This window comes from Pyxicephalus adspersus, chromosome 4 (assembly GCF_032062135.1).
Source record: "Pyxicephalus adspersus chromosome 4, UCB_Pads_2.0, whole genome shotgun sequence".
Lineage (NCBI taxonomy): Eukaryota > Metazoa > Chordata > Amphibia > Anura > Pyxicephalidae > Pyxicephalus > Pyxicephalus adspersus.
This window is the reverse complement of record NC_092861.1, coordinates 13,835,396-13,848,568: the sequence shown is the minus strand read 5'-3', so window position 1 is coordinate 13,848,568 and position 13,173 is coordinate 13,835,396. Positions and strand designations below refer to the sequence as shown.

The 13,173-nt window shown below is 37.3% G+C and overlaps 1 protein-coding gene across 1 annotated transcript in view; it reads right to left on the bottom strand.

Annotated features, from left to right (window-relative positions):
• EVA1A (eva-1 homolog A, regulator of programmed cell death) overlaps nucleotides 1-12,487 on the bottom strand; it is a 160,653-nt gene extending 148,166 nt beyond the window's left edge. The window contains exon 1 of the mRNA XM_072407442.1: nucleotides 12,281-12,487. Within this exon, the coding sequence (XP_072263543.1) occupies nucleotides 12,281-12,380 (100 nt within the window). The 5' untranslated portion in view covers nucleotides 12,381-12,487. The remainder of the gene's footprint in view (nucleotides 1-12,280) is intronic.
• Nucleotides 12,488-13,173: the final 686 nt, after the last annotated feature.

The window sequence follows — 13,173 nt, the reverse complement described above, 5'->3', positions numbered from 1 at the left end:
AGACCTGATTAGGAAAAAGATTAGAAACAGTGACAAACATGAGGCTTGTACAAGATTTATACTTAACATGAGCAAACATGTCCAACAAGGTTGCAGGCATTTTTTTAATAATCTAACTTCTCCCATCAGTCACCAGGGTCAGACAGGTGAGGATCAACCCAGTATCCATATCAATACACAGGACAGGTAAAGTCAAACGTGGCACAACTGGAATTTATTTACATTGTTTTACTTGTCATACCATGGCTCAGAAAGATGTACAATTACAGCTTCTAACATATTCAAATAATATTTAGGCAAAGTCTAATACAAAAGAAGGTCTCCTCAACTAGCTAGAAAATGTCTGCCTAGTAAAAGAGTAAAAAAAAAAAAAAATGAACATGAAGGGGAGAACCATGAACTGTTTAAGGAGAAGATGGCCAACAATGACAGATATACTGGATAAAAATGTATATGTTTGGAGCCTAAAAAAACCTGACACAGTCATTATACAAATGTTTCCCAAGTAAAGTGTACCCTAAAACAATTGTTGGAATTACATCTGCTGATGCCAGCACCACCGAATGTTGCAATGAATAGCCACCCGATCACACAAACTAGGGTAAGCAAAGGTGAGTACCTGCTGAATTCACTTGTCTTTACAGACAAAGGGCCAATTTTAATAGCAATTTCAGATCAGCATGATAATCACTTAACAATGTAGACTTAATAATATTAGTGTAAAGGTATGAAACATTTACATGTATCCCTGGAAAAAATGAGTTAGGGTTCATTTTAAAATGTTTTTACCCCAAAGTTCAAAATTTCTCTTTTAGTTTATTTTTTGGGACTTTAGGTAACTTAACATTAAAATTACAATATTTATTCCATTACATGTGCAAAAAATATAAAAACTTAAATTGTACAGTCTCTCAATATGGTAAAACAAAATCATGTATGCATTTCTGTCCTTTACGCGTTTCGCCGCCACTCTTCTTCAGAAGGACATTTCACCATGGAAATTATACAGTAATGGGATACCATATATGCTCTTCGAATGTATAAAAAGCCATTCACTTTAAACACCTTATTTATATATGACTTTTGAAATTGACATTTTCACAGATGATTACTGAAATATTTCACCCCAGATGATATCAAATCCATCACCTTAATAAAGCTATTATTCACCACATTGTGTATGTAAAATAGTGAAGCATAAATAATATTTAATGATCACAGGAGGAGATCTCAACGCTCAACCACATCATTCCACATCACATCACATCACATCATTCCTGAACTCCTGCTCCCAAAATTAACACTTTGCACATTGAGTTTAATTTTAAAAAATGTATGGATTAACATTTATTTTAGATTTATTAGAAAATTCCATGTGTACATTTTAAAAAAGTTAAATGAATCTTTGCGGACGAATCTTTAAACAATTCCCGTCTATATTCATCACTAATGGATTATTCTTTTTGTCTGCATACCACTGAGAAGATTTACCTGTACTTCCTGTCTTCTAGATGCAACAGGAAATGAAAAGAAATACCCTCAGCAAGAGGTGAATTCCAATCTTGGACAGTAACAACCTAAAGATTTCTACTCATTGTAAGAATTCCCTTAACTTCTTGCTCTCATGATGAACCCTAAAATTTCTATGTCTCAATAACGTTGATCTAAATAATCTTCTATATATCAGTCATTGAGATCTTATTTGTGATTTCAAATTTGTGATTTGTGATGTCAATTTTCAGTTTTGAGCAATGTATTTGTAACTAAAGTTATATGTCACTGGTCGAACCCTCACCAAAGTATGTTGTAAATACCATTTCTGAAACTTGCCTCTCTTTATAACATTTCCAACCTAATGTGCCCTGCCAATGGTGACTTTGATTTTCCATCTCTTGGATCTTCCAGCTTTTGTGTCTCAGTCCTCTGTCCATTCATTGAACCTCTACTGTTGAGTTCTCCTAATGCTAATCCACCTTTTGTGGCCACCACATTGCCCTGAACTATACTATTATAGACCTTCCTCCCATTACCAAGCCCATTACCATCTCCCACCTCCACATTAAAGTCTATTTAGGCTTCATTCAGGATATGTTAGCATATAGATGTCATTTATAAGCCTGTGAATGCCCTTGTCAAACTAATTGCTTTTCGAATTGTCTGAAAAGAGTTTACCTACAAGGGAGTTTTTTTTAAAACAGCCTTCACAGTGAACCAGTCAAGTTAGAAAAAGCTCAGCTGGGTGTCTGTACAACTACTTGACCTTCTAAAACTTACTGCAGAGTAAATAAACCACACAATAGTTTAACAAACTTGGTAAAAAAAAGTTTCATTAGGGTAGTATTTTCATTATAAGGCTAAAATCACACAAACTGGAACATTTCCTCAAACAAAAAGTGTAAAACTAACCTTATTATTTTACTAAAAGTGTAGTTGATGCTTGGAGTAGATTTGCAGCACTTGGTACAGCCATCTGCTTGATGTTTTTAAGTGTCTATAAAAGTGTTATTCTAGTCTTTACTAAAGACTTTCACCCAGTAACTGAAAATTTGGTTTTGGTAGAGGTTCTCTAAGACCTGCAAACTATTTTCAAGGATTCCCCAGGAATGAAAAGTGTGAGAAAGGCTGTGATAGATGACGGTGGCCTGAGACAAACAATCATGATCGTGTGTACAGCTGTTCCATTCAATGACTCAGCCTGGAGGATCAATGAATGAAGGAGGACATAGCGGGGTGCCACTTGCTTGCACAGAACAATTCTATGTGTACAGTGCTCATTCATTCTACTGTCACTACAACACTCGGGAAGAATTGTTTCCAGGGACAGAAATCTGACGTGTGTACATAGCCTTACCCGATAGCAAGCACAGTAAATGAAATAAAACAACCTCGATGACTGCCTGTAAGGTTTGACTTACCTGATACCTCTTAGTATATAGCCTATGGTAAAGTTTATCTACAGACATAGGCAACCTCAAGAAATATCTGGTTTCAAGTTTAATGATCATTTATAAGACATATTTTTCATTAACAATGGTCACCTAAAAGTCTTTATGAAGGGCTGGAATTAGTTGGTCTCCATCTTTTCATGCATAGGTTATGCTATCTAGAGATTAATATCATGACATTGTTGCATTTTTTCCCCACATACAACATATCTCTTATGTAGAAAATCATTGTGCAAATCCTGGCTTCAGTAACTAAGTCACAGACCTTATTCCAAGCAAGCTAGTTTCTGATGTACTTCATGCTTTCCTGGCTCCCATACAAGCACACTCAACTTTTGCCCTATCATTCATAAACTATTGTACCCTACAAGCATTGATTTGGAACCAACCGGTGTCAGGTGTCTGGGAGAATTTGCTACGGATCTCAAGACTGAAGTCAAAAGACACCCAATATGTATCTGTTCTCACATCACTGAGCCTGTCAATGAAAACAAAACTTCTATGCTGGCGAGTTAGAGGAAAATGAATTTTCACTGTGAAACGGTTATTCCATGAGATCAAAAGTGCCAGAGGAGAGAATCATTTAGTTAAAGGTGGATCTTAAAATATTTTTTTTTTTACTGTGGTCTGACATAAAAAGTTTTTTTTGTTTTTTTAAAGAGGAATGCTTTAGGATGAATTTCACATCTTAGTGGTCTGTTGTGGTGCAATAATAAATGAACATTGAGGAATGCAACCCATTCATTGAAATAGGTTACCTATTTATAGAAGGTCACAAATCAAACAAGCATAATTTTTCCAAAGCAGCACACCATAACGCAAGGTAGTTTGTTATCGTCTTAATAGGTTGGCATGTCAATGAAAATGAATAGCACTAATGTGTATATATAGTACATTACCGTGCAGTGCAATACCAAACCACAATGCATATGTATGGGCCCTTATGGCTAAAATATATGAAGGAACAATATGTAATAGTAATCATCACCAATGGAGACAGATCCCTGTAACACTGCCAATGTCCTTAAAGAAGTGTTTTTAACTTTATTCCACAAAATACCGTAAGAAAAAATAAGGCCCACTTCAGTCCCCATCCAACCTAGGCAGTGCAGTATATCATTGACTTATCACTAGGCTGGAGTACTTATATGTGGGTGAGAGTGTGCTCAGACAAATCTATATTATGTCCAAGGCACTAACAGGAGTATTGCTGCAAGTATCAACTGGCTTCTTAAGCTGCGTACACACCTGCAATTTTTCTCGTTGGAAAGGATCTTTCACGATCCTTTCCAACGAGAAAAGACTGCACGATGCATGAACGATGCTGTACATACAGCACCGTTCATGCTCTATGGAGAGGGGAGGGGGAGAGCGACGGAGCGGCACCCTGCTGCGCGCTCTCCCCTTCCCTTTCATTAGGATCGGTCGTCGTCCATCGTCCATGGATCCGCCAGGACGGTCGTCGGACGATGGACGATGACCGACTGTACACACGGCAGATTTTCGCCCGATAATTGGCCGATACCGATTATCGGGCGAGAAAAATTTGCCGTGTGTACGCAGCTTTATCCTGCCTGACTGGCACAGTTTTTAGCTTTTTTTTGGTACTGTTGCTCATTTAGCACTTCCAGCGCAGCATAACCCCAGTGCAGTTTAGGAAATTTCTTACTTTTAGTTCATAAAACTCCCAAGCTTCTAAAAAGCACTCATTGCATTATTTAAAAAGTTGTTACTGCCTATGACCACTCCTCCTGGGCAGGAGCGGGCAGATCAAATCTCATGTTGTACTGGGAGTTTTTCTTAGTTCAGCACTTTTTCTGCTCTGTATAATCTGTTGTGTAAAGAAGAATGAATTAGTGGAGGGTGTGAACACAAAAATTCCAATGATGTCAGGTCTGCATATCAACTGCAGGTAACATCTTAGTAGGTTTTATGAAAGTTGAACTATGAATTTTTCTACCATTTAACACTATTAGTCATCAACAGAGGTAACAAAAGCTCCCTCTCTACAGAAACTGCAGCCCCAGTATGCCAATGTGGCTAGAAATTAAATTGTGATATTAGGCCATTGGTTAGTGAGACTTATCTCGGAAACCCAGAGCAGTAAAAAAAGATTTAAAGAAAGCGCTTGTGGTCTCCTCGTTGATTTTTTCCAATCATTGACAGAGTTGACATGCCTTGTTCTGCACTGTGTATCTGGGTGGAAGTGCCCATCTTGATAGAAGAAGGGCTTTGCTTCCTCATGGTGGAGCTTTCAGCAAGGAGAATAGTGAGCAGCACAATAGTGACATCACTAAATCTTGATACAAATCTCTCAAAGCTAGCACCTTCAGATCTTTCACCGAATACAGCTACGGGGCTATACACACAGGAGTGCCTAGGCACACTTATACACCTAATTTTTTCCCAAAAATGTTTTCAGGGTACTGCTTAGGCAAAAATACTATTTCTGAGAGAGTAAGCAGAACAGAAAGGCACAAGAGGATCAGTGCTGACTGGCATCCTACAGGCACTGATTGGTACTTCTAACAGGTGATGACTGGCACCGATGGGTGCTTACAAGTGATGTCACTGGCACTGACAGACTTCTATGGAAGACAGCACTACCAAAACGCCTGCAGCAAAATTTTTAGAAAAGCCAATCTCATTGGGATCAGTGGAGTTTTAACGTTCCAAGCATTTTGCTAGAAGTGTTTAAAGTGTGTCTTATCTACAGTGCTAAATCTGTTGAATACTTTTGAAAAAACTGGTTTAGTATGGAGCGCAGGATTTGAAGAGCAGGAGCTGCCAATACTCGGGAAAATGGTTGCATATACATTGCCACATGAGAGGCAGCCTGATCTGCAAAGGATGTGTATTTAATTTTGTTATTGATTGTTAGTTATAATGATACTGATGATTGATTGATCAATTTAATTCACAGTATTGTGGTGTATTTAACAAAATGTAGGCATGCTCCTACTCATATGACACGTGTTCTGATATACACTGGAAACCTACTAATACATTTTTTCCTATGCTTTTGGTGACAAGGTTCAGAGGAAGAAGAGATTACAATGGGATTATTGAGAACAATAGTAGAGTCTTATTGTAGGGTACAGGGGTTTACCTCCATAAATTTAAATCTGCTTCTTTATTTTAATGAACGCCGTCTCATACTTTTAGAGCTGTGTGTCCATGATGCAAAGTTATTAGTGATCCTGGCACCTGGTTATTTATACGGCTAGCCTTATGATGGTATGTTTAAAATGGAAACCATAATCTATAGGAAAACAAAGATGCCAGGGTCCCTTTCCCTTCCCCCTCATTCTCATCCTTTCTACTCTAAAAATCAGTATATCACCCCTCACCCACCCTTCCAAATTCTTTTTAATTGGTGGCTGGCTGTCTTTTGCAGGTTGAAGCAGGACCCATGAAGCTGCATTGCGTATGGCTGACAGCAGTAGGTTGTTGATTCCCACATTATACTAGGAGCTCAATTTATAAAACAGGAAATCAGACATTCCCTTCAAACATTAATTATTGCTATTGAAACACATGGAGGTGGAAGATCGTGGGAGTGTCCATTCATTTTATTACCTGTAACTGATTCCCGCAAGAGAATGTTTGAGGGAACCTCCGATTCCCAGTTTTTTATATGGAGCCATATATATATATATATATATATATATATATATATATATATATATATATACAAACATACATACATACACACACTCTCACACACACACACCCACAGAGGTTAAGAGGTTAAATAAAATAAGTACCTTTTTAAAAGTGCATGTGGACTACATGCAAGATATTTTTTAGACATTAGAAGTCAGCCAAAAATTAACTGAATTTATCAGCCAGTTTTTAAAGTGATATATGATAAACACAATTTTATAAACAAAAACCTGTCGAAATATCATAATCAACATTGTAATTATCACACAGTCATTTAACTATTGTGCATGGTCAGTTCCCTAGTAATACTATTTTTGTATTTGTTAAAAATGCAAATTCATCTGTACATTTTCATTTAACCACCCAATAAATACAAATAAGCATTTGTGTGCAAGCAAAAAAAAAAAAAAAATTGAATAGAAATCAATTATTGAGAAATAATGCACACTACATTGAATAATACACACTACAATTATTGAAAGTAATGCACACTACAGGAGAAAACTTCTTTGTTTTCTTGGGAAAAGCGCATTCCACAGCTTCTTTCATCAGTTTGATGACTTTGAGCTGGGGGATCCTCTCCTGTCTCTCCACAGATCAAAGGCAACTACTGACAGCAGAGCCCACAGTTCACCGGTCATCTGGATGGCATCTACAACAATACAGGTCATCCAGTCTTGTGATACATTGTAGCAGACATATGGGAAGTCACAGCAATCTGAGCATTCCATAGAACTCAAGCAGAACGCTGAAGTCGCTAAGCCAATAGGACATGAAAACTTAAGCTGTTATTATAGGCACGACTGACCATGCTAATGTCGCCAAATGTATTTATTCAGCCATACATGAAAAAAATGTAATTTTAGTATGTAAAGAGTAAAATTCAGGCAACACGTGAAACTCATCAGCGTCATGGAAAATGATGGCATTATATAAATCATTATTAATAACAATCCATAGAGGATTGGACATACTATGCTGTCCAGGTAAAGCAATACTGTCTGGGGTCAAACCATCCAAATATAACACTAGGTATGTTGGAACTATTGCAGCAGTTTTGTTTTCTTAAAACCATATCAACAATTGGTAATCGTTGTAAGCACCCTTACTTATATTGTCTTACTTGTGCAGGACAGTAGGAACCTACAATTGTTGTAGTTAGCTCTATGTTGAGTGCACCCAAAGGCTAGATTCTAAGGTGCTCAGTATTAGAACATGAAAGCAGACCATACAGGGTTCCCTCACGATTAAACCTTCTTCCTTTCAGCCAGAAAGGCCAATATTTGGACCTTCATAGCAAAACGGAAGGTGTAGGAGGTAGGAAGTGATAAGCTTCTGAATGTTTGTGTAGACCAGTGTTTCTTAACAAGGGTTCCATGGAACCATAGTGCTTATCCAGAGGTTGCTGGAGATTCCTTAAGCTATGAGCGATTTGTGTCTTTCAGGTCAATTTAACTGACACCAATTATCTTTTTGGCTGTCTTTAAAGGCAACATTCTTCCCACTGACCACCATGCTAATACTTGTGAGCTGTGAATATAGTAATTGTACAGAGGTTCCTTAAAATGAGAAAGTTATTTCAAGGGTTCCCCCTTGTTAAAAAGGTTGAATGGCTGATGTAGACTGGCCATGGTAGTAATTTTCATTACTGATCACCCTGACATATTGTCCCAGTTATACAGAACAGTAGAATGTCGAGCACAGTGTTTTCATAAGTTATAAATATATGTTACCTCTCCTCAGGTGGAATGTATGTAGGAATCATGACACTACAACAGCTACACTTCTCTATATGTCGGATAGTACAATGCCCGCTGTACTTCTGGTCCACTCGCGGTCTCAAAGACTTCAATGCTAGGGTTGTTTTTTCCACTCCTCCATTTACAGATCGTCATGCATTTCATTATCAATATGCACAGATGTCCTCACCACTTTATATGGTATGGATAGTCAGGATTTATCAATACAACACAAATTTGCCAACAGCTTGAGCAGCTATCTACTGAAGTAATTAGACCCATGTAGGTTTTTCCTTCAGGTTTTAGTACATTTAGAAAACCATTAGAATATCATTAGAATATGATATACCATATTTCAAAGCTAGTATCTAATATGTATTATCACATTTAGATCATAAATCACATAAATCAATAGGCCTATTGACATTGTTTGTAACAATGTCAATCAAAACATTTTTACTACAAATCGTGTTAATATAGCATGTGCCATCCAAGGCTTTTTAGCAAGGTTAATCTTCAGTTGCCTTCCAGCAGACTAGTTTCACCATGCAGCAAGCAATGGAAAATTGGCAAACCGAAATAAAAATATGACATTGGTTCTAGCCTACTACTACTTTAGCTCCTCTGACTTATTTTATAGTAAAATTGTCAGCGAGACAAGAAGTGAGGTCCAGATGGCAGAAAACCTAATGGGTATTCTAGCCATTTCCCACTCTATCCATAATTTGGAAAAAAAATTTGGCTGGATACACCATTTTGCAGAACTCAAGGCTCAGTACAAGTTTTAATTTTACTTAGGACAAACTTCTTCTCTATCCCCCTTTCAGTGCTGAATAGAGACTTGCTGAAAAGACTTAGAAGCTCAGTCCGACCTCTGTCCCTTATGACCAGCCTACGGACTTCAATTCTTTACAAATCCCCGATTCTAAACCTAGCTTTCTTTCAGAGTCCCTTTTTTTGCCTTGAGCAAAGACAAATCTCTCTGCAACATGCAAATGCAGCATCTTCCTAGGAAATAAACCAGTAATAGGCTCATTGTTTGCTGCAGGTTGTTGTGATGCTTGAGAAATGCTAATTCCCTTGCAAATAAGTAAAAAGAATATCACGCTTTGTAACCATCAGTGCATAGTCTTCTGTGAGGGTCTCATTGCTGGGCAATAGGGTCTTGTACGCATTAAGGGTTATGACATAATGAACTGTATAATTATAATTGCACTTTATTACTACTATCTATACCACAGCTCTTTCATCTGACTCTTCTTTCCGTGTGTTTCCAGAACAAATTGCGGATTCATTGCATGCATTGATTTCTTAAGACTTCAAAAAGTGAAGACATTAGTAGAGGGACATACGGGCAATTAGTATTTTCAGGAACCAGATTCTATTTTTCTCATATCACACAGCATGCAGTAGATCAGAGTAGGCAAACAACTGAATGGTGCAAGGTTACTGCTGAAGTTTTATATTTATGACAAGTGTGCCATCAAACTCCAGCTCGGAGAATGATCATTGCTGTATCAATGCACCAATATGGCTTTCCTAATGCTTATCCTTATTTTTATATATTATGAATCCCTAAACTTGCTGCCTTTTGAATGTAAAAATGGTATTTTCCAATAAAAATGCAGATTTTCCACCAATGATTTTGTATACCCCCTTCTAAGCTTTGCCTTATTAGGTATACTATGTCTCATTTCATTACCATGCGTACACCTAATATTTACCAAACAAGGCTTTAAGGAACATTCCGTCAGATTTAAAGATTTCTGACAGTGTTGACATGACTCATATTACACAATATGGGAAAGGTTACGGCACCTGTGCAAATAGCTAAAATCTTACCATTGAGTCATTTTGGTGGCTATGATTGAGATAAAAGAATGAGGATTAAAAGAAGAGTTTTTCTTTGAAGGATCCTTCATAATATATGCATGACTGTATATGTTACATTGATGTATTATTGGCATGATTGTATTTATTCATTTAGAACAATCAGCTATGAAATACATTACAATGTGGGGTTGAATTCGATGTACCAGGTACAAGACCATGACTTGACCTGAATCCAAAAGCCATTCTACTATAAAAACATAAAACATAGTAAAGCATTTACCCTCCCTTTTCCCAAGTCAATGCCTGATGTATATGTACTGTCATGTGTCTGTGCAGATGCAAATACCGACTTTTAAAAAGTCAGCATTAGTACAGTATAAAAAGGGGTCTTCAAGTTCTCCTAAGGGGTTTGCAGTTATGCTGAAGGAATGTTTTGTACCTGATGGTGCATTCTCTACATCCTCACTTGATATAAATATTTTTAAAGTCTAGCTGTACTTTAACACTACTGTCTCCTAGGACTTATCTGTCTCCAGTAAACATTACACAATAGCTTTAGTCTGTCATTTAGGAATTTGAGTACCAGAACAATTAACTGGTTACTGTATTATTCCATAATAAGAAATGCAATCTGCAGAGCCATCTGCTGCCTACATAAGGCTACAATTATTAGTACAGACAGATAGACAATTACCGTAGACACAACACCACATATTACTAAGTGCTTAGAAGCAGATCAGGTAAATTTCATTTATTATAGGCTTCCAATATGTATTACATGACGTGCAAAGCTCTGTGACCAAAAATTAACATTATTGACATCAAACTTTAGTTTTACAAAGGTTGAGGAGCGGTTGCACAGCTGGATGATGGTTGATAAAAAGAAAGATAGATTAGATCGATTTCAAAAAGAGATTACAGACCTTCATAACTATGGTTGTCACATTTTAATAGTCCAAACATACCATAGGAGGTTAATTGGAGTCCACCCAGATTAGCCATATGGTCTATGTGTATGAGAGGTAGATACATTAGTACCATGGGCAGTAGGGTTGAATGTGCATGGCTCAATGCTCTCTGTAATATCTGTGAAATATCCTGGCATCATATAAATGAGTCAACAACCTGTGCTGGTACCATGACAGGGTCAGTGCAATGAGACTGCTTTATTATTGCTTGCCAATATATTTTAAGCATGGTTTCTGTCAATACAAGCCTATCATCAATGAACAACATGGTATTCACTTGGTACACAAATTGGTAAAAGTGATGCATAAAGAAGATTTCAGTGAAAAAAAATGAATATGAAAGATAAGTAAAGCTAAAAAAAACAAAAAAAATCAATACGCAAAGGTGTTAACAGACCGTTAGCAAATAGGTTCATGTCCATAAAGCATCCCAGATGACCCCAAACAAAGATCACAAGATCAAACTCAAGAAAACTTTCCAAAAAGTATTTAATAATAAAAAGACCAATACTAATTATTTGATCAGAATAAACAACATAATAATATTATTTTTTTCTTCTGTTCACATAACTAACCAATCAACCTTCTCTTAGATTGTAAGCTTTTGTGAGCAGGTTCCTCTCTCCAGCCTCTTGTTTGTATTAGTCTGTCATTTGCAACCCCTATTTAATGTACAGAACTGTGCAATATGTTGGCTCTATATAATTAATGTTCAATATTAAAAATAATAACCAGTGCCAGCTTCAGTGCCACAAACATGAATTCATAACCAGCATGCAAAACTAAAGCCACCATAACCTGAGATACAATAGGAAAATGTTAAAAGGAAATTAAGTGCTGGAGGCTTTTCCAACACCTGCACAGTAACTAAACTAAATGCAAAATATTGACTAAAAAAAAAAAGTAGACTGTCCGCTTAGCTCAGTTATGTTTTTGTTCAGTTTAAATGCTCAATCTGGTAAAAAATAATTTTAAAAAATGTGTAATTTCCCTTGAACATGATTGGCTGATTGAGCTCCCTTTGGCTAGGTGAACTTTCTTCTCCTTTAGTAAATTAAGCTTGGTGTATTGTGGCATTATAGTGAATCCCCTTCCCTCATGGGAGTAAGAATCTGAACACGTTTCCTACCTGAAAACTCAGATGAGGATGCTGCTAGGTTGCCCAAAGCTGCAAAGTATATTAATCCCAAAGCTCCAATGGAAATATGAACCGTCCCATAGATTCCCATCCTTAGCAGATCAGAGCCCGACTTCTTTATAGCAATGTTGTCCTATTCCTGAGATGGTGTGTGCACTGTGCTAGTCCCATTGCTCAGGGCACAGGAACATTCAAACTCTTTCCCTGAGAGGCAATGAATGGATCAGACACAGACAGCTCTTAAACTGTGGCAGCAAGCTCACATCTACCTGTATAGACAGCAGCTCCTCTGGGTCCTAGCTCCAGCCACTCTTACTGCATCCATTCCCTATGACAGGTCTTTGTGTCACAGCTGGTGTTCAGTTGTCTCTAGAGAGTCCCAGGATTTCCCTGTTCATGGGAATGCCACCAACGTCAGATGCACAAAATTTTATTTTGAACAGTTAAAGGAGTCAATACATCACACGCACGGATACAAGACTTCTCTGGAGCTGCCCCAACTCTCTGGAATGGTCTTCCTCATCCTATTCAGCTTGCTCCTACTTTCTGCTCATTTAAAAGAGCACTCAAAACCCATTTTTTCAAACTTGCCCACCCATCTTCTTTTGTCTTTTGAAACCATCACTACTTCCCACCATTACAAATCCCCCTCCTATTGTGTGTAAATTCCCCCACCTACTAGATTGTAAGCTCTTCGGGGCAGGGTCCTCTTCTCCTGTATCACTGTCTGTATTAGTCTGTCATTTGCAACCTCTATTTAATGTACAGCGCTGCGTAATATGCTGGCACTTTATAAATCCTGTTTATTATTATTGACAATAATAATAATAATAATAATAATAAATACACCCTCAAACTATGCTATGCATAGAGTTTGCTGTGAA